Source organism: Carcharhinus amblyrhynchos, unplaced genomic scaffold (assembly GCF_965287045.1).
Source record: "Carcharhinus amblyrhynchos unplaced genomic scaffold, sCarAmb.v2.hapA scaffold_39, whole genome shotgun sequence".
NCBI lineage: Eukaryota > Metazoa > Chordata > Chondrichthyes > Carcharhiniformes > Carcharhinidae > Carcharhinus > Carcharhinus amblyrhynchos.
Genome location: NW_027649780.1, coordinates 7035574 through 7058416, shown reverse-complemented (window position 1 = coordinate 7058416; position 22843 = coordinate 7035574). Strand labels below are relative to the sequence as shown.

The 22843-nt window shown below is 45.7% G+C and overlaps 2 protein-coding genes across 3 annotated transcripts in view; both read left to right on the top strand.

Moving 5' to 3' along the window:
* Nucleotides 1-22843, top strand: part of LOC145363729 (uncharacterized) — a 356716-nt gene that overhangs the window by 250038 nt on the left and 83835 nt on the right. The window contains exon 1 of one of the 2 annotated variants that reach the window (XM_080218970.1): nt 6389-6401. The exons of the other annotated variant lie outside the window; for it this stretch is intronic. The gene's annotated coding sequence lies outside the window, so the exon portion shown is untranslated. Of the gene's footprint in view, nt 1-6388; nt 6402-22843 lie in introns of those variants that run through there. 2 annotated transcript variants of the gene reach the window in all.
* Nucleotides 1-22843, top strand: part of LOC145363581 (uncharacterized) — a 45312-nt gene that overhangs the window by 9920 nt on the left and 12549 nt on the right. The window contains 6 exon segments of the mRNA XM_080218764.1: nt 494-504; nt 1225-1739; nt 1824-2266; nt 7380-7390; nt 8276-8459; nt 16487-17312. Of these exon segments, the coding sequence (XP_080074890.1) occupies nt 494-504; nt 1225-1739; nt 1824-2266; nt 7380-7390; nt 8276-8459; nt 16487-17312 (1990 nt within the window).

Below are 22843 nucleotides of genomic sequence, written 5' to 3'. Positions count from 1 at the left end.
CTCCAGCCAATCAGATCACGGGCTTTGTGTGAATGAAGATTGAGCTTCAGACAGACTCAAACTCCCTCCTGTCCTTAAACAGGCCAATATCTGTGAGTAAAACACTTACTTTTCTCAACCTGGGGGAAATTGGTAACTCGCAGCAACGGAAGGGAAAGGAAGTGAACCCAGTTTGTACATTCCACACATTGTCAGTCCAGTCATACAGACATATATCTGTCTGGCAGCCTGCATGGAGATTTTCAGCTCTCTGTGTCCAGGACAGGAAGCAGTGAGCATGGATCTGCTAATCAGCCTCAATCAGCACCTTCAGGAGAATTGGGAGGGTGAATATTAGGTACAGCAGAGTGAGGATAGAGGGAGAATGTTTGGGATGGGGATTTACAGCTTTTGGGGAAAGTGAGAGAAAAACATATTCCATAAAAACTAGAATTGTCTTTTCTGAATTTCTATCCTGCACTGACACTGATGAATTTTTCAAACTCATTTACAGAATATGAGAAGGTGAGGATTGACAGACCAAAATCTTGAAACAAACGTCATATCGGCATCTGACACCCTCACTCAATTCATCGGGACCTGAATATTATAGACCTATGAATCTGGAAGGAGAAATGTTTCTCTGTTCTGTCTGCGTCAACAGCCCTTTAATGTCAATGTGACCGGAAAAGCACCAAGGTACAACTACACCCGAGTGAGAGTGTTTCACTGCACTGAGTGTGGAAAGAACTTCAACCAGTTACACAGCCTGAAAATACATCATAGCATTCACAGTGGGGAGAGACTGTACCCGTGTTCTGTGTCAGATTTAACTGATTGTTTAACCTGGAGAGTCACAAGGACACCCGCACCATGGAGAAACCGTGGAAATGTAGGGATTGTGGAAAGAGATACAGAGCCCCCTGTGACCTGGAAATCCATCGACGCAGTCACACCGGGGAGAGACCATTCACCTGCTCTTTGTGTGGGAAGGGATACATTCAGTTATCCCACCTGCTCAGACACAAAGTCACTCACAGCAATGAGAGACCCTTTAAATGCTCTGACTGTGGAAGCGGCTTCAAACGTGCTGCGGATCTGAGAGACCACGAGCGCATTCACACTGAGGAGAGACCGTTCAGCTGCTCTCACTGCACAAAGACATTTAGAACATCATCCAACCTGCGGCAACACCAGCGAGTTCACACTGGGGAAAGACCGTTCACCTGCTCTGTGTGTGGGAAGGGATTCACTCAATTATCCAGCTTGCTAAAACACAAAGTTACTCACAGCCAGGAGAGACACTTTAAATGCTCTGACTGTGGGAGTGGCTTCAAAAGCTGTGGTGAACTGGTGTCCCACAAACGCTTTCACACTGCAGAGGGGCTGTTCACCTGCTCTCAGTGTGGGAAGGGATTCAATCGGTCAACCCACCTGCGGACACACCAGCGAGTTCACACTGGGGAGAGACCGTTCACCTGCTCTGTGTGTGGGAAGGGATTCACTCAGTCATCCCACCTACAGAATCACAAAGTCACTCACAGTAATGAGAGACCCTTTAAATGCTCTGATTGTGGGAGCAGCTTCAAAAGTGCTGCAGATTTGAACATCCACCAGCGCACTCACACTGAGGAGAGACCCTTCAGCTGCTCTCACTGCACAAAGAGGTTCAAAACCTCATCCAATCTGCGGGTACACCAGCGAGTTCACACTGGGAAGAGACCATTCACCTGCTCTGTGTGTGGGAAGGGATTCACTCAGTCATCTGGTCTGACAACACACAAAGTCACTCACAGCGATGAGAGACCTTTTAAATGCTCTGACTGTGGGCGTGGCTTCAAAAGTGCTGCGGATCTGATGATTCACCAGCGAGTTCACACTGAGGAGAGACCCTTCAGCTGCTCTCACTGCACAAAGAGATTTAAAAGTTCTTCCACACTGCGGAAACACCAGCGAGTTCACACTGGGGAGAAACCATTCCCCTGCTCTGTGTGTGGGAAGGGTTTCACTCAGTTGTCCAACCTGCTGAAACACAAAGTCACTCACACCCAGGAGAGACCCTTTCAATGCACTGACTGTGGGACTGGTTTTGAAAGCTCTGATGAACTGTTGGTTCACCAGCGAGTTCACACTGAGGAGAGACCCTTCAGTTGCTCTCACTGCACAAAGAGATTTAAAAGTTCTTCCACACTGCGGATACACCAGCGAGTTCACACTGGGGAGAAACCATTCCCCTGCTCTGTGTGTGGAAAGGGATTCACTCAGTCGTCCAGCCTGCTGAGACACAGTATTACTCACAACAAGGAGAGATCCTTTAAATACTCTGACTGAGAGAATGGACTCAAAACCTCTCAGCAACTGATGATCAACCAGTGCATTTACACAGGGGAGAGACAGTTCAGCTGCTCTGTATGTGGGCAGGGCTTCAAAAGCTCTGGCTAACTGGTGTCCCACCAGCACATTCTCACTGCACAAAGAGATTTAAAAGCTCATCCAACCTGCAGGAACACCAGTGAGTTCACATCGGGGACAGACCATTTACCAGCTTGGTGAGTGTGAAAGGATTTACTCGGTTATCCAGACAGAACATCACTCACACCCTGGAGAGACCCTCTAAACTCTCCAACTGTGGGAGTAGCTTTAAAAGCTCTCAGGGACTGATGATCCACCAGTGCATTCACACAGGGCAGAGGCTGTTCAGTTCTCTGTATGTAGGAAGGGATTCACTCAGTCATCCACCCTGCAGGTACACAGTGAGTTCACATCGGGCAGAGGCTGTTCACCTGCTCTGACTGTGGGAAGGGATTCACTCGATCAGCAAACTTGGTGAAACACCAGCGAGTTCACAAGTGATTACAGTTCTAGGATTATTCTTGTGATTCTCTCTTGCCCTTTCTCCACTGCCTCTATTTCATAGAATCATAGAAAAAGGTCATTGGGCTCATCGAGTCTACATCAACTACAATCCTCCCCAGGCCCTATTCCCGCAATCCCACATATTTACCCTGTTAATCCCCACAAACACTAGTGTTAATTTAGCATGGCCAATCAACCTAACTCTCACATCTTTGGACTGTGGGAGGGAACTGGAGCACCTGGAGGAAATACACAGAGAGAACGTGCAGACTCCGTGTACACAGAGAACTGAGGGCGAAATTGAACATGGTCATAGATCATAGAATCCTACAGTGCAGAAAGAGGCCCTTCAGCCCATTGAGTCTGCACCGACCACAGTTCCACCCAGGCCCTATCCCCATATCACTACATATTTTACCCACTAATCCCTCTAACCGAAGTATCATAGGACACTAAGGGGCAATTTTAACATGGCCAATCAACTTAACACTCACATCATTTGGCCTATTGAGCATTTTAAACTGTTCAATGAGATCATTGGCTCCTCTACCTCAGCATCATTCTCCCAACAATCAACCCATATTCCTTGATATCTTCAATATCTAGAAGCCAATCAATCTCTCCCCTAAAAATACTTGATGACTGAGGCTCCATAGTCCTCAAGAGCTGAGAATTCCAAAGCTTCCTCACATCCTTGAGTGAAGAAATGCTCCCACATCATAGCTGTCTCTTCATCTTCTTGTCTGTTCACTGTAACCCTTGACTCCCTTGTCAGTCAAAAATTGGTCCAACTCATCCTGAAATATATTCAATGATCCTCAGCCTGCACTGGTCCCTGTGGAAGAGAAATCCAAAAGATTTACAGCCCTCAGAGGGAAGAGATGTCTGGAAATATATAATGTAGCTCCAGTTCCATATTACAAGTTTACGGATTGTATTTAAAAATGAAACTGGATGGTCACTTGCAATAAATAAACTTTCAGGAGAACAGGGTACAGAATAGGAATGGAACTGGATTGTTCTACAGAGAGTCGGTATAGACTCAAGTTACCAAATGGACTCCTTCTGTGCTGTAATGACACTATGACTGAAAATATATAACATAGCTGCAGCATTATATTTCAAGACAAAAAACAATAAATGTACTTTATTATAGAACAATAAATAACATATCTAACCTGTACCATATAACAATATTAGACATGTCTGTGTCCTATATTAATTTACTGTCCCTTCAAATGTCAGCCATCTCCTGAGGAAAGTAGCCCTTTAATTGTTAACATTAGGAAAGAGACCATCTTTTTAGCCAGACAAATAAATGTGTCAAACTGAGGGAGCAAAGGATGTCAATGTCTTTAAGAGAGAGAGAGATCTTATATAGAACATAGAACATAGAACACTACAGCACAAACAGGCCCTTCGGCCCACAAGTTGCGCCGATCACATCACCTACCAACCTACAGACCTATCTATAACCCTCAATCTCATTAAACCCCATATACTCATCCAGAAGTCTTTTAAAAGACCCCAGCGAGTTCGCCTCCACCACCACTGACGGCAGCCGATTCCATTCACTCACCACCCTCTGAGTGAAAAACTTACCCCTAACATCACTTCTGAACCTCCCTCCCCGCACCTTAAATCTGTGTCCTCTCGTAGCGACCATTTCAACCCGGGGAAATAGCCTCTGAGAGTCCACCCTATCCATTCCTCTCAACATTTTGTAAACTTCTATCAGGTCGCCTCTCAACCTTCGTCTCTCCAGGGAAAAGAGTCCCAGCTCCCTCAACCTAACTTCATAAGGCATGCCTCCCAGTCCAGGCAACATCCTTGTAAATCTCCTCTGCACCCTTTCAATAGCTTATATGTTTCAATAAAGTCACCCTTTTGTCTTCAAAACTTCAAGGAATACAGACAAGGACAATTTATTCTCTTTTGATAGGACAACCATCTTATCCCAGGAATTAGCCTAGTGGATCTACTTTGGGCAACCTCCAAAGATACTATATCCTTGTTTAGGTAAGGGGATCAAAACTGTATGCAGTATTCCAACACCCTGTACCAACCTTTCCAGAGTCTGCAGCCTTCCTGGATTCACTTCCTTTCCATCCAGTTGCTGCAAGTCCCCAGTTTCCCCCAAGAATGAGAAAAGAAATGGAAAGGGGGAGAAAAGAAAGTGTTCTATTCACATACCTCGGGGTCCTTGTGCATGAGTCGTAAAAACCCAACTTGCAGGTGCAGCAGGTGGTCAGGAAGGCGAATGGGATGCTGGCCTTCATAGCGAGGGGGATTGAATATAAAAGTAGGGAGGTCTTGCTGCGGCTATATAGGGCATTGGTGAAGCCGCAGCTAGAGTAGTGTGTGCAGTTTTGGGCGCCGTACTTACGCAAGGATATTTTGGTCTTGGAGGGAGTGCAGAGGAGGTTTACTAGGCTGATGCTGGAGTTGAGGGGGTTGAGCTATGAGGAGAGGCTGAATAAACTAGGCTTGTACTCGTTACAGTTTAGAAGAATGAGGGGAGATCTCATTGAGACGTTTAAGATGATGAATGGGATGGATAGGATAGAGGTGGAGAGACTCTTCCTGCTCAGAAAGGACAGTAGGACTAGGGGGCACAGCCTCAAGATAAAGGGGGGGAGGTTTAGAACGGAGTTGAGGAAGAACTTCTTCACTCAAAGGGTGGTGAATCTCTGGAATTCTCTGCCCGTTGAAGTGGTGGAGGCTACCTCGCTAAATATTTTTAAGACGCGGGTTGATGGGTTTTTGATAAGAGAGGGGATTAAGGGTTATGGGGAGAGGGCGGGAATGTGGAACTGAGCCACAACAGATCAGCTATGATCTTACTGAATGGCGGGGCAGGCTCGAAGAGCCAGATGGCCTACTCCTGCTCCTATTTCTTATGTTCTTATGTTGAGAATCAGGAGGAAGTTTGAGTTTGCCTGAAGCTCAATCTTCATTCACACAAAGCCCACGCTCTGATTGTGGTAAACACAGTAAGAAGTCTCACAACACCAGGTTAAAGTCCAACAGGTTTATTTGGTAGCAAAAGCCACTAACTTTCGGAGCGCTGCTCCTTCATCAGGTAAGTGGGAGTTGTGTTCACAAACAGGGCATATAAAGACACAAACTCAATTTACAACATAATGATTGAAATGTGACTCTTCCCATTGACCAGAGCTCCTGAGGGGCAGTGAATCAAATGTATACATTTTGGGTGAATGCGCATGTGCGGGTGTGGGGCGGGGCCGGCGCACTGACCATTGTCTGTCCGGGTCTTCCAGCCTTTCCCATTGGACAGCAGCTCAGCGCGGCTGGAGGGCAAAGTCCCGCCCACCCCCGCGTGGGGCTCCTCCCCTCATTGTCAGTCTGCGGGGGATCGACCAATGGGAACTCTGGAGGACCGGAAGGATTCTGCTCTTCCAACCAATCAGAACTCCCCCCATTGAATGCGGAAGCGGGACAATGAGCTTGTTCATTCCTGCCCAGCAAAGCTGCTGCTGCTCTCTCTCTGTGAATGCAGATTGAGTTTCAGACAGACTCAAACTTCCTCCTTGTCTCCAACATCTGTGAGTAAAACACTTTCTTTTCTCCCCCTTTCCATTCCTTTTTTTTCATTCTAGGGGAAATTGTTGATTTGCAGCAACTGATCATTAGAAATAGAAGCGGGAGTGGCCACAAGGCCCTTCAAGCCTGCCCCACCAGTCAATCGATCATAGCTGATCTATTCCGGCCTCGACTCCTTTTCTGTGCCATTTCCACATAGCCCTCTATTTCCCCGATCTATCAAATATTTATTCACCTCTCCTTTAAATACTTCTAATGATTCAGCTTCCTCCACCTTTTGGGGCACAGAATTCCAGTGTTTCACCACCTTCTGTGAGAAAAAAATTTCTGCGCACCTCAGGTTTAAATGACCAACTCTTTATCTTGTTCAAGACTCTCCCACCCATGAGACTATATCGCCATGTACCCTGTCAAGCATCCTCAGGATCTTATATGTTTCAATAAAATCACCCCTTTGTCTTCAAAATTTCAAGAAATACAGACCCAGACAATTTATTCTCTCTTAGTAGAACAATCATCTCATTCCAGGAATCTCCTTTGGACTACCTCCAAAGATACTGTATCCTTGTTTAGGTAAGGGGATCAAAACTGTATGCAGTATTCCAGGAGAGGCCTCACCAACACCCTGTACATCCTTAGCCACTGAAGGGAAAGGAAATGAATCCAGCTTGTATAATCCACACATTTTTAGTCCAGTCATATAGACATATATCTGTCTGGCAGCCTGCATGAAGATTTTCAGCTCTCTGTGCCCAGGACAGGAAGCAGTGAGTATGGATTTGTCAATCAGCACCTTTAGGAGAATTGGGAGGGTGAATATTATATACAGCAGAGTGAGAATGGAGGGCGAGTGTGTGGGATGGAGATTTACGGCTTTTGGGGAATGGGAGAGGAAAGAATGTGCCATAGAAACTAGAATTGTCTGTTCTGAATTTCTATTCTGTACTGACACTGATGACTTTTGTAAACTCCTTTTCCAGGATATCAGAAGGTAAGGATTTACAGACAGAAATCTCAAACCAAACACCTCATCAACATCTGACAGAGTCACTCAATTCATCCGGACCTGAATATATTGGCCTTTGAATCGCGAAGAGGAAATGTTTCTCTGCTCTGCGTGGTCCAGAAGATTTTAAACATCAGTGCGATTGGAAAAGCACCGAGACACACACACACCCAATTGAGAGTGTTCCAGTGCACTAAGAGGGGTAAGAGTTTTAACCAGTTACTCAGCCTGAAAATACATCACAGGATTCACAGCGGAGAGATAGTACCCGTGTTCTGTGTGAAATTTAACTGATTGCTTAACCTACAGAGTCACAAGGACACCTGCACCATGAAGAAACCATGGAAATGTGGGGACTGTGGGAAGGGATTCCGATCTCCATCTGTGCTGGAAATTCATCGGCGCAGTCACACCGGGGAGAGACCGTTCACCTGCTCCGAGTGTGGGAAGGGATTCACTCAGTTAGCCCACCTGCTTAAACACAATCTCACTCACACCAATGAGAGACCCTTTAAATGCTCTGACTGTGGAAGGGGATTCAAATGCTCTGGGGAACTGGTGTCCCACCAGCGCATTCACACTGAGGACAGACCGTTCAGCTGCTCTCTCTGCTCAAAGAGATTTAGAAGGTCATCCCACCTGCGGGTACACCAGCGAGTTCACACTGGGGAGAGACCGTTCACCTGCTCTGTGTGTGGGAAGGGATTCGGTCAGTTATCCAACCTACTGAATCACAAAGTCACTCACACTAATGAGAGACCCTTTAAATGATCTGACTGTGGGGGCAGCTTCGAACGTGCTTTGGATCTGAGGAACCACCAGCGCATTTACACTGAGGAGAGACCGTTCTGCTGCTCTTGCTGCTCAAAGAATTTTAGAAGACCATCCCCCCTGTGGAAACACCAGCGAGTTCACACTTGGGAGAGATTGTTTACCTGCTCTGTGTGTGGGGAGGGACCCACTCAGTCATCTGTCCTGCTGACACACAAAGTCACTCGGCACAGGCAAGACCCTTCAAATGCTCTGATTGTGGGAGTGATTTTCAAAAGCTCTGGTGAACTGGTGTCCCACCAGCACATTCACACTGAGGACAGACCATTCAGCTGCTCTCACTGCACAAAGAGATTTAGAACATCATCCAGCCTGTGGGAACACCAGCAAATTCACACTGGGGAGAAACCATTCACCTGCTCTGTATGGAAAGGGATTCACTATTTCTCTGTTGAGTTACTGGTGAGTTCACACCAGGAAGAGGCCATTCAGCTGCCCTGTGTAGGAAGGGATTCACTCAGTTATCCAGCCTGTGGGCACACCAGCGAGTTCACGAGTGATTACAGCGGTTGGATTCTGTTGTTGTTTCTGCTCTCAATTACACCCAGAATTGCATTTTGTTCATTTTCACAGTTGGTCACTGGGAGGGTTGGAGGATTCCCTTTGTTGGACTGGCCACTCTCACAACTTTGCTCCCAGTGGGCTGATGCTCTTTGAGCCTGGGAGAGCACATTTCCACTGAAATGATCCACAAAAGCTGGTGAAGGACATTTATTTTATCTGGATAGTAAATAGTGTTTCCCTTCCACTGCAGATAGATCTAAAATAAATACAGAGATTAAATGACAAAAATCACCAGGAACAAAAGCAAAGAGAGATATAATGGTTGTAGTAAAGAAACAAAGCCCAGAGTAAGTGTTAATGGCAGAATAAAAGACAGCTCTGACCGGAAGCAAAATATCATGAAAACGAGATGCAGACTGGCACTCAAACAAAAAAAATCAAAATGGAGAAGAGAGTTCAGGATGTGAAGGTGTTGAACTCAATGTTGAATCCAGAAGGCTATAAATTGCCTCCAGGGAAGATGAGGGGCTGTTTGTCCAGCTTGTGTTGGGCTTCTCCGGAACATTGCAGCAGGCCGAGGACAGAAATGTGAGTGTGAGAGCAAGGTGGGGAATTCTAATGGCAAGCGGAAGGTCAGGGTCATGCTTGTGGACTGAGCAGAGGGTGTTCCACAAAGAGGGCAGGGAACAGGATACAGATAAATTAAAGAGAAACCATTCTTGTGTCCGGAACATTGTGAATATCCTTTTACTCTGGTTGTCTTTGATCCTCAAGTTATGTTCTGTTTGTTTTAACCATATTCTGTTTCTTTAATAAAATTTTACAGTAAAGACATTTGGCTTTTCCTGATGAGATTGATGCACTTTAGGGAAAGTGGGTGAGAGGGGTTGGCAGGCTCTTTAACAGAAAGTGACTCCCTTGAAGGTAATTGGCAAAGGAGCCAGAGGGGGAGCTGAGATTTTATTTTATTTTTTGACACAGCGAGATGTTCTGATCTGCCTGAAAGCAGATTCAGTAGACTCTGTCCAAAGGATAAAGACTTGAAAGGGAAAAATTTGCAGCGGTGTGGGGAGGTTGGTGGCACAGTGGTTAGCACTGCTGCCTCACAATGCCAGGGCACCAGGTTCAATTCCCAGCACAGGTCATTATCTGTGTGGTGTTTGTTCTGTGTCTGCATGGGTTTCCTCGGGGTGCTCCTGTTCCCTCCCACAGTCTGAAACATGTGCTGGTTCAGTACATTGGCCATGCTAAATTCTCCCTCAGTGTTCCTGATCAGGTGGTGGAGTGTGGCAACAAGGGTATTCTCACAAAACTTGATTTGATTTATTATTGTCACATGTATTTACAGTGAAAAGTATTGTTTCTTGCCCGCTATACAAACAAAACATACTCTTCATAGAGAAGGAAATGAGAGAATGCACAATGTAATGTTACAGTCATAGCTAGGATGTAGAGAAAGATCAATTTAATGCAAGGTAAGTCCATTCAAAAATCTGTCAACAGAAGGGAAGAAGCTGTTCTTGAGTTGATTGGTATATAACTTCAGACTTTTGTATCTTTTTCCCAATGGAAGAAGGTGGAAGAGAGAATGTCCGGGGTGTGTGGGGTCCTTAAATATGCTGGCTGCTTTGCCGAGGCAGCAGGAAGTGTAGACAGAGTCAATGGATAGGAGGCTGGTTTGCGTGATGGACTGGGCTACACTCACAACCTTTTGTAGTTCCTTGCGGTCTTGGGCAAAGCAGGAGCCAAATCAAGCTGTGATACAACCAGAAAGAATACTTTCTATGGTGCATTTCATTGCAGTGTTTATTTCAGCCTACTTGAGCCACTAATAAATAAACTACATAAAAAACTTTTGAAAGAGCAGAGCAGTTGGATAAATCAGAGAGTCATTTCAAAGAGATAAGATGCACTGCTGTGGCTGTGAACATTGCTAGCCATGGACTGATAAGAACAGTCGATGTATCCTGTTCTAACTAGTATTGGGCAAACTGATGACCCCAGGTCATGGGCGTACATGGCGAAGAATGTCCTCACTGCTGGAAGAAACTGGAAACAATGGGCCGAGTGGCCTAATTCTGCTCCTATCTCATATGGTCTAAAATAAAGTGATGAATAATAATGAGACAAGGAGTGAAGATCCCACCCTGTGAAAACTGGAAACTTTTTATACATAACTCAGAAGTTGAAATGACTTCTAAACTCGTTGGAGTTTAGAAGGATGAGGGGGCATCATATAGAGACGTGTAAGATAATGAAGGGGATGGATGGGGTAGAGGTAGAGAGATTCTTCCCACTTAGAAAGGATAGCAGGACTAGAGAGCACAGCCTCAAGATAAGGGGGGGGGGGTGGGGTGGCACAGTTTAGATTGGAGTTGAGGAGGAACTTCTTCACTCAAAGGGTGGTGAATCTCTGGAATTCTCTGTCCATTGAAGTGGTGGAGGCTACCTCGCTAAATATATTTAAGTCACGGGTAGATAGGTTTTTGACAGACAAGGGAATTAAAGGTTATGGGGAGAAAGCAGGAAAGTGGAACTGATCCACTATCAGATCAGCCATGATCTTATTGAATGGCGGGGCAGGCTCGAAGGGCTAGATGGCCTACTCCTGCTCCTATTTCTTATGTTCTTATGACATATAATCTACATGTAGCAATTAATGGATGAAATTAATAACAGAGCAAATGAACAAACGTTACATTTTATAAATAATAACAGGATTGGTAAATGCTTTGTGACTTACAATGATGCTGGTGAAACCAAAAACATAGCTTCCATTCTTAAATGTGGTCAGACACACAGGAGTCTCATACCCCCATTTATGGAAGGGGACACAATGATATTTGACACACAGCAGTAGTTATTTTGCGATTTGAGACTGAATCCTGAGACACAAGTTCATCACATGATTGTTCATTGCATTGTGTGAGATGTCAAGTTTGGACAATTACGGCACATGAACTATCCTCCTCCCTCCATATCCATATCCACTCACACCTAATGGTTAAGCTAACATGCTATCACACTACTGAAAGGATGTGGATGCTTTGGAGAGGGTACAGAAGATGTTTACCAGGATGTTACCATGTCTGGAGGTTTTTTTCATTCCAATTCAATCCAATCAAGTCCAATTCAGAGTCTCAACAATTTGAGACATTCCCGATCCAAGCTGACAAGACAGGGCTCTCACTTCCTGTCTTGGGCTTGATCTACATGATCCAAGCTGATTGGAGTAGGTATAGCTCCTCCTCCAAGGCTTGATCTCATTTGCATCTTAGCCAAAAGGCCAAGACGCCGCTTTTAAAAATGGCTTCGAATGAAGCTGAAATCTAACCTAATGACTTCAATGGAGCATAGCATGTCGATACTATGCTTGATCTTAGCCAAAAGGCCGAGAAGCGATGTCTGGAGGTATTAGCTATGAGGAAACATTGGATAAACTTGGTTTGTTCTCACTAAAATGTCAGAGGTTGAAGAGTGATCTGATAGAACTTTACAAGATTATGATTGACATGGTCATTGAGAGTTTTATGGTCACTGACTCTTATGTGGTTCTGCTTAGATTTAAGACATTGGTTCCTCAGAGTTTCCCTGTCTTTGAGAATTTAGCAGCTGATGCGATTTTTAAGCTTTGCCTAATTATTAATTCTTCCACTAACGTCAAGCTTTGACCTGAGGACTTGCGATGGATTAAATAAACAGCTAGCTAAAACATTTATCAGAGTCATTCAGAGAGCTGAGGAAACCGAGTGAAAGATTGAAATGATTCAAGTAACCAACTGGTGGGATGATATTTGGAATTGGGATTTGAACATACAGATATACCTGTGGGTAGGAACTGATTCACACATTGTAATTATTGGTATCATTATAATTTTGATGTTTCAGATCGATACGTTGATTATATACAAACATTGGAAGGTTGAGATGGAAGGGAAGTTAATCACTTAACCATGTCCACCCAGGGATGCCAAATGTTGACCCTCAGATTAGGGTATCAACTAACATAGCGGACAAAGAAACGCTTGCAGAAGATATTTTGTACAATTTATTCTAAACATTTAAAACACTTGATAAACACTGAACTGCTCCTTATTCCACTTGTTGGACTATTGATTATTTGTTACAATGAATCAGACGACTCACAGCTTGGACACAGATACGACCCATTGCAAGGTGAGGGGATCAGTCTCCCTTTGATGGATCATCTCCTTTTGAGTCCCACCCAGGGCTTCCTTACACGATGGCTGTTCCTGCAGGTTCTCACTGCGGAGGCTCCCAGCCTCTCCCTTTTTCTCCAGTTTCTCCCAGCATTGAGAATGTTCTTAGTCAGGTACATCTGTGACCTCGGGTCATCAGTTTGCCCATTCCCAGTTGCAAATTCAGGACACATCTGCTGTCCTTGTCCTCCTTATCTGTCCTTGCCATGCAATCTTCACAGCCATAGTAGTTTCATATTGAATACATCTTATCACACACTGCTTAGTCAACAGATGCTTCAGTAACTACAACTGTTTTCATAGCCCCTGTGCTTGAATAAAATTGGCTACTTTTCCTGACATGCTTTGTGGATGTTTAGACTTAACTCATTTGGTTACATTCTGCATTTATTTTAGATCTACTTGTAATGGTATGTAAAACACTATTTTCTATCCATGGCGAAATAAATGTTCTTTGTCAGCTTTTGTGGATTCATTACAGTGACAATTTGCTCTCCCAACCCACTGGAAGCAAGTCATCAGACTGGCCAGCCCAGCAGAAAGAACCCCTCTGACCCTCCCACTTCACCAACTATCAGAAGTTCAGTCCTGGGTGTGATTACCAGCAGCAATAGCAGCAGAATCCAAGCCCTGTTATCACTTGTGAACTCGCTGGTGTCTCAACAAGGGTGTTGATCGAGTGAATCCCTTTCCACACACTGAGCAGATGAATGGCCTCACCCCAGTGTGAATCCACTGGTGTGTCTGAAGGCTGGATGCCTGAGTAAATCCCTTCCCACAATCCAAGCAGGTGAACGGTCTCTCCCCAGTGTGAACTCGCTGGTGTGTCTGCAGATTTGTTAACTGAGTGAATCCCTTCCCACATTCTAAGCATGTGAATGGTCTCTCCCCAGTGTGAACTTGCTGGTGTCTTAGCAAGTGGGATAACTGACTGAATCCCTTCCCACAGGGAGAGCAGGTGAACATCCTTTCCATAGAGTGAACTCGCTGATGTGTCTGCAGTTGGGATTGCCAAGTGAACCCCTTTCCACAGTCAGAGCATGTGAATGGCCTTTCCCCAGTGTGAACTCGCTGGTGTGTCTGCAGAGTGGATGACTGAGTGAATCGCTTCCCACACATGGGGCAGGTGAAAGGCTTCTCCCTGGTGTGAACTCGCTGGTGTGTCTGCAGGGTGGATAACTGAGTGAATCCCTTCTCACACACAGAGCAGGTGAAAGGCCTCTCCCCGGTGTGAATGCGTCGATGAGTTTCCACCTCAGATGGGTACCTGAATCCCTTTCCACAGTCCCCACATTTCCACTGTTTCTCCATGGTGTGGGTATCCTTGTGACTCTCCAGGTTAAACAGTTAAGTCTCACACAGAACATGAGTACAGTCTCTCACCACTGTGAAAGATGGGATGTTTTTCTAGGTTGTGTAACTGGCTAAAGTTCTTTCCACAGTCACTCTGATACGGTTGTGCGTTTGTGTATCTTGATGCTTTTCCAGTCACACTGATACTTAAAATCTTTTCAAGCAGACAGAAAAGAGCAACATTTCATCTTCTGGATTCAAAGGCTGATGACATTCAGGTCCTGTGTCTGTCAGATTTGACTGTGAGATTTCTGGCTGTAAATCTTCACCTTCCGATGTTCTGTAAAACTTTACAGAATTTATCAGTGTCAGTATATGATAGAAAATTCAGAAGAATTTCTATAGAATATTTTTTCCTGTCTCATTCCCCAAAAGCTGTAAATCTCCATCCCACACTCCCTCCATTCTCACTCTGCTGTATCTAATGTTCACTCTCACAATTCTCCTGAAGGTGCTGATTGACAGATCCATGCTCACTGCTTCCTGTCCTGGACACACACAGATGAAAATCTCCATGTAGGCTGCCAGAAAAGAAATGGAAAAGGGGGAAACATTGATTTCCTCCCAGATGTTGCACAGGGGAGGAAGTTTCAGCCTGAAGCTCATTAGCCAACTTCCGCATTGTGACGTCACAATAGACCCTGCCTGAATCAGCTAATCGGAATCATCCTGCTCTGCGGTGACGTCTCCGGGTTCCAGTGCGCAGGCCCGGTGCGAGCCCCGCCCCCACCCATTGTTCCCCTCCCCCTCTTCGAGCCAAGGTTTCCAGACAAGCGGCTGGCGGCTCCGGCCAGAGCGAGAAGCCGCTCGGTGATCTGCCCCTCCCCCCCCGGCCCGGGACAGCGCATGTCCATGGGAGAGGGAGGCAGCTGCGCATGTGCGGCAGGGAGTCCAGTCTCTTGATGCTGAGATGTTGACCAATGGGAAGAGTTGGAGGACCGGAAGAACTCTGGTCCTCCAACCAATCGGAGCGGGGGCTTTGTGTGAATGAAGATTGAGCTTCAGACAGACTGAAACTTCCTCCTGTCTCCACCATCTGTGAGTAAAACATTTTCTTTTCTCATTTTGGGGAAAATTGGGGACTTGCAGCAACTGAGGGGAAAGGAAATGAATCCAGGGAGGATGCAGACTCTGGAAAGGGTGGCCCAGGTCTCTCTCTCTCTCTCAAAGATGCTGACGTCCTTTGCTCAAAATAAACTCTGGATAAAAGCAAATCACTGCGATGCTGGAATCTGAAGCCAAAAGAGAAAATGCTAGAAAATCTCAGCAGCTCTGGTAGAATCTGTAAGGAGTGAAAAGGACTGACGTTTCGAGTCCAGATGACCCTTTGTCAAAGTTGCTGAAAATTTCCAGCGTTTTCTCTTTTAGTTTGACATCCTTTGCTTCCTCAGCTTGATACACTGATTTGTCTGGCTAAAAGGATGTATCTTTCCTAATGTTCAGAATTAAAGGAGATGGCTGATATTTAAGGGGACAATAAATTAATATAGGGACAGAGATATATCTAATGATTTTTTTGTAACAGATTAGATACATTATTTATGGTTGTGTAATGAAGTAATTTATTATTATTTCTATTCCTGTAGTATTGTTCTGTACTTATGTTATGTACTCCAGTTATAGAGTCATTACAGCAAAAGGTTCCCTTTGGCCACACAGGTCCATCTTGACTCTTGGTGACGGTCCCTTAGTTCTCGAATCAGTGAGCATGGATTTGTCAGTCAGCTCAATCAGCACCTTCAGGAAGATTGGGAGGTGAATATTAGATATGGAAGAGTGAGAATGGAGGGAGAGTGAGTGGGATGGAGATTTACAGCTTTTGGGGAATGAGAGAGGAAAGAATATTCTGTAGAAACTAGAATTGCCTGTGAATTTCTATCCTGTGCTGATTATTGTGAACTCTTTTACAGGATATCAGAAGGTGAAGATCTGAGGGCAGAAATATCAAACCAAACGTCACACAAAGTTCTCACAAATTCAGTCAATTTATCGGAACCTGAATATCATCGGTCTTTCAATTTAGAAGGATAAATTTTTGACGGTTCTGTCTTTTTCAGGAGATCTTAAATATCAGTGTGCCTGGAAAAGCACTGAAACACACACAGCCAAGTGAGAATGTTCCAGTGCACGGACTGTGATAAGAACTTTAACACAGTCTGAATAAACATTGCAGCATTCACATCAGGAAGAGAAATGAATTGTGTTCTGTGTGTGGACGAGGCTTCAGCAGATTGTGAAACCAGCATGGAGAGACGGTGGAAATGTGGGGACTGTGGGAAGGGATTCAATTACCCATCAAAGCTGGAAACTCATCGACGCAGTCACACTGGGGAGAAGCCGTTCACCTGCTCTCAGTGTGGGAAGGGATTTAGTCAATTCTCTCTTCTGCTTACACACCAGCGAGTTCACACTGGGGAAAGGCCATTCGCCTGTTCTGAGTGTGGGAAGGGATTCAGTGATTTACCCACATTACGGAGACACCAGCGAACTCACAGCGGGGAGAGACCATTCACCTGCTCTAACTGTGGGAAGGGATTCATTCAATCATCCCATCTGCTGGCACACCAGCGAATTCACACCGGGGAGAAGCCATTCACCTGCTCTGTTTGTGGAAGAGTATTCAGTAATTCATCCACACTACTGACACACCAGCGAGTTCACACTGGAGAGAGACCGTTCAACTGCTCTGACTGTGGAAAGGGATTCATTCAGTCATCCCACTTGCTGACACACCAGCGGGTCCACAGAGGGGAAAAGCCATTCGCCTGCTCTGAGTGTGGGAGAGGATTCAGTGATTCTTCAAACCTGCTAACACACCAGCGAATTCACACTGAGAAGAAACCATTTAACTGCTCTGTGTGTGGAAGGGGATTCAAACATTCAGCAACTGTGATGAAACACCAGCGAGTACACACCGGGGAGAGACCATTCACCTGCTCTATGTGTGGGAAGGGATTCACATTGTTATGCAACCTGCAGAGACACCAGCGGATTCACCAGTGACGACAGGGTTGGATTCTGCTGTTAATCACATCCAGGACTGAACCATGTTCATTCTGACAGTCGGTGAAGTGGGAGGGGCAGAGGGTTTCTTTCTGCTGGACTGGCCAGTCTCACAACTTTGCTCCCACTGAGCTGATGCTCTTTGAGCCTGGGAGAGCGCGTTTCCACTGAAATGATCACATTTGATGGCAGGATTAGAGGATACATGTGAAGCTTCTTGTAGTCTACCCGTTTCTTTAAGTCACGGGTTGATAGGTTTTTGACAGACAAGGGAATTAAGGGTTATGGGGAGAAAGCGGGTAAGTGGAACTGAGCCACGACAGATAAGCCACGATCTTATTGAATGGCGGGAGAGGCTCGAAGGGCTAGATGGCCTACTCCTGCTCCTATTTCTTATGTTCTTATGTTATGTTCTTATGTAGTTTAATTATGAAAGTCAATTCTGGAGAAATGCTATGTCTTAAATCGTATTAGCTTTTTAACTTAAAGAGAAATGGTCACTTTCCTTCAAAGTACACACAGATTAGTGTGGGTTTGATTATCAGTTTCTGTAATGGCATTGTCGTGATGTATTTTCTGTGGCTTTTAATTCTTATGAAAATAAAAATGATATTTTGTAATGTATAATATAAAAGTAGGGAGGTCTTGCTGCAGCTGTATAGGGCATTGGTGAGGCCGCAGCTGGAGTACTGTGTGCAGTTTTGGGCGCCGTACTTACGCAAGGATATTTTGGCCTTGGAGGGAGTGCAGAGGAGGTTTACTAGGCTGATGCCGGAGTTGAGGGGGTTGAGCTATGAGGAGAGGCTGAATAAACTGGGCTTGTACTCGTTAGAGTTTAGAAGAATGAGGGGAGATCTCATTGAGACATATAAGATGATGAATGGGATGGATAGGATAGAGGTGGAGAGACTCTTCCCGCTCAGAAAGGACAGTAGGACTAGGGGGCACAGCCTCAAGATAAAGGGGGGGCAGTTTAGAACGGAGTTGAGGAGGAACTTCTTCACTCAAAGGGTGGTGAATCTCTGGAATTCTCTGCCCGTTGAAGTGGTGGAGGCTGCCTCGCTAAATATTTTTAAGACGCGGGTAGATGGGTTTTTGATAAGAGAGGGGATTAAGGGTTATGGGGAGAGGGCGGGAAAGTGGAACTGAGCCACGACAGATCAGCCATGATCTTATTGAATGGCGGGGCAGGCTCGAAGGGCTAGATGGCCTACTCCTGCTCCTATTTCTTATGTTCTTATATATTGCTTCCTGAGCTTTTGCACACCTGTCACCTTTCTGTGTAGATTTTCTATGTTCTGTAATAATTGTTGTATTAGTTTAAGTTTGTGTATCTCTTGTACTTTTAATTATTTGTCTTTCACTAACTTGCTTCAGGTGTCAGCAGTCACTAAGAAATGAAACATCACACCTCAGATGTAGCAGTTAGGTCGATGAGCCTGACAAACATCAATCATCAGGAAATGACACCACACGTCATTTTATTACAAGGAAGCAGATACACAAATTACCTTGTGCTGCCTTGTTATCTCAGTGGAAAAGCTTTGAATTTACTACAGCAGGAAGGAAAAGCAATAAAAAAAAGGATGTTGCTGCAAGTGACTGAGATCCTGGATTAACTCAGTGAGGAGTTAATGGGAAGTGATATCAGTAAGGTGACCAGGGCAGCACGGTGGCACAGTAGTTAGCACTGTTGCCTCACAACACCAGGAACCCGGGTTCAATTCCAACCTCAGGTGTGTGTGTGTGTGTGTGTGTGTGTGTGTGTGTGTGTGTGTGTGTGTGTGTGGAGTTTGCACATTCTCCCCATGTCTGCGTGGGTTTCCTCCGGGTGCTCCAGTTTCCTCCCACACTCCAAAAAGATGTGTGGGTTAGGTTGATTGGCTGTGCTAAATTGCCCTTAGTGTGGGGGGGTTAGCAAGGTAAATACACGGGGTTACGGGGATAGGGTCTGGGGTGATTGATGCAGACTCAATGGGCCGAATGGCCTCCTTCTTCACTGTACAGATTCGATGATTTCTATGAGTTAATGGGAAGTGACATCAGCAAAATGGCCAATATCCTTCAGGGACCAATCAAACATTGATCAGGCACCATTTTATCAATCAGGGATTGATCATGTGCTGCTGAGATCAATCAGAACCAAAGTAAGAAGTCTGACAACACCAGGTTTCAGTCCAACCGATTTATTTGATAGTAAACTCACAAGCTTTCGAGGTTTCCCTCTTCGTCAGGTGAATGGAGAGTTCTGGCCTCAGACAGAGCATATAACAGCACAGACAGTTTACAGATTACTGATTAGAATGTGAATCCTTACACCTAACCTGCTGTTCAGGGCTTAAAGTGGCTGACAATGTGAGTGGAAGGAGCACTGATCACAGTTTAAAGAGATGTGTATTGTCTCCAGACAGTACAGTAAGTGAGGTTTTGCAAACCCAGGCAAGTCACGGGGGTTACAGATAGTGCGACATGAACCCAAGATCCCTGTTGAGACCGTCCTCATGTGTGCGGAACTTGGCTATCAGTCTCTGTTCAGCGACTCTGCGCTGTCGTGAAGGCCGCCTTGGAGAATGCTTACCCGAAGGTCGGAGGCCGAATGCCCGAGACCACTGAAGTGTTCGCCAACAGGAAGGGAACAGTCTTGCCTGGTGATTGTCGAGCAATGTTCATTCAGCCGTTGTCGTAACGTCTGCATGGTCTCCCCAATGTACCATGCCTCAGGACATCCCTTCTTGCAACGTATCAGGGAGACAACATTGGCCGAGTTGCAAGGGTATGTACCGTGTATCTAGTGGATGGTATTCTCACGTGGAATGCACTGCTCAGAGTGGTGATGGTGGAGGCAGATACAATTGGGGCATTTAAGGGGGTTTTAAATAAACACGTGAATATGCGAGGAATAGAGGAATATGGACCAAGAGCAGGCAGAAAGGAATAAGTTAATTTGGCATCATGTTCGACACAACACTGGGGGCTGAAGGGTCTGTTCCTGTGCTGTACTGTTCTACATTCTATTAGTGATCTTCATCTAGAAATAGAGGCACTGGAGAAGGGGCAAGAAAGATTGACAAGAATAATCCCAGAACTGTAATCACTTGTGAACTCACTGGTGTTTCACCAAGTTTGCTGACTGAGTGAATCCCTTCCCAGTCAGAGCAGGTGACCAGCCTCTGCCTGGTGTGAACTCACTGGTGGGACATTAGTTCCCGAGAGCTTTTGAAGCCAGGCCCACATTTAAAGGGTCTCTCCTGGGTGTGATGATGTTGTGTCTGGGCAGGCTGGATAACCGAGTAAATCCTTTCACACACACCGAGCAGGTGAATGGTTTCTCCCCGGTGTGAACTCACTGGTGTTTTAGCAGTGTTGATGATATTCTAAACCTCCTTGAACAGAGAGAGCAGCTGAATGGCCTCTCCCCGCTGTGAATGTGCTAGAGGATCATCAGCTCCTCAGAGCTTCTGAAACCGGCCTCTTGGGCAGAGCATTTAAAGGGGCTCTCCTTGGAGTGAGTGACTCTGTGTCTCAGCAACCTGGATGACCGAGTGAATCCTTTCCCACACACAGAGCAGGTGAATGGTCTCTCCCCGGTGTGAACTTGCTGGTGTTCCCTCAGGGTGGATGACGTTTTAAATCTCTTTGAGCAGTGAGAGCAGCGGAACGGTCTCTCCTCAGTGTGAATGCGCTGGTGGATCACTAGATCCTGTGAGCTTTTGAATCCACTCCCACAGTCAGAGCATTTAAACGGTCTCTCATTGGTGTGAGTGAAGTTGTGTCTGCGCAGATGGGATGAAGTAGTGAATCCCTTCCCACACACAGAGCAGGTGAATGGTCTCTCCCCGGTGTGAACTCGCTGATGTTCCCACAGGCTGGATGATGTTCTAAACCTCTTTGAGCAGTGAGAGCAGCTGAACGGTCTGTCCTCAGTGTGAGTGCGCTGGTGGGACACCAGTCCCTGACAGCTTTTGAATTCACTCCCACAGTCAGAACATTTAAACAGTCTCTCGTTGGTGTGAGTGAGATGGTGTCTGCGCAGGTGGAATGAATGAGTGAATCCCTTCCCACACACCAAGCAGGTGAAAGGCCTCTCCCCGGTGTGAACTCGCTGGTGTATCTGCAGGTTGTACGATGTTCTAAACCTCTTTGTGCAGAGAGAACAGCTGAAGGGTCTCTCCTCAGTGTGAATGCGCTGGTGGGACACCAGTTCACCAGAGCTTTTGAAGGCATTCCCACAGTCAGAGCATTTAAAGGGTCTCTCATTGGTGTGAGTGACTCGGTGTGTCTTCAGAGTGGATGACTGAGTGAATCCCTTCCCACACAAAGTGCAGGTGTACGGTCTCTCCCCAGTGTGAACTCGCTGGTGTATCCGCAGGCTAGCTGATGTTTTAAATCTCTTTGTGCAGTGAGTACAGCTGAACGGTCTCTCCTCAGTGTGAGTGCGCTGGTGGGACACCAGATCTCCAGAACTTTTGAAGTCATTCCCATACTCAGGGCTTTTAAAGTATCTGTCCTGGCTGTGAGTGAGATTGTGTGTCTGCAGGCTGGATAACTGAGTGAATCCCTTCCCCCACACAGAGCAGGTGAATGGCCTCTCCCCAGTGTGAACTCCCTGGTGTGTTTGTAAATGGGATGACTGAGCGAATCCCTTCCCACACACAGAGCAGGTGAACGGTCTCTCCCCAGTGTGACTGCGGCGATGAGTTTCCAGCAGAGACGGGTAATTGAATCCCTTCCCACAGTCCCCACATTTCCACGGTTTCTCCATGGTATGAGTGTCCTTGTGACTCTCCAGGTTAAACAATCAGTTAAATCTCACACAGAACACGGGTACAGTCTCTCCCCGCTGTGAATGCTGCGGTATATTTTCAGGCTGTGTAACTGATTAAAGCTCTTTCCACACTCAGTGCACTGGAACACTCTCACTCGGGTGTGTGTATCTCAGTGCATTTCTAGTCACAGTGATATTTACAATCTTTTGAAGCCAAGAGGCCAAATAAGCATTTCTCCTGTTAGATTCAAAGGCCTATGATATTCAGGTCTCAAGAAGTCAAGTCACTCTGTCAGATTTAGATGTGACGTTGGAGATTTCTGTCTGATTTCTCCTTGTCTAATATCCTGTAAGTCAATTTAGAAAAAAAATTGCAATTCAGAATATGATCAAAATTCAAATCTACATTTCTCGTTTCTATGGAGCATTCATTAAAGACACAGTCATGGAACATTAAACTTGCCTCGCAGAGCCTCCTGTATCAGCACACAGGCAGCTACTTTGAGAGACTGCCAGCAGTACAGAAAAGTCAGGGATAAGGGAAGTGGGATTCATTGTGAAAGCTCAGGGACGGTTCATAAGATGTCGCAATTCTATGATTTTAATGAATGTTCTTTCCACTTTCATTCCCCAAAAGCCGTAAACCTCCATCCCACACAGTCTCCCTCCATTCTCACTCTGCTGTATCTAATATTCACCGTCCTGAAGGTGCTAATTCAGTGTAGGCCAGACCAGGTAAGGATGGCAGATTTCCTTCCCTAA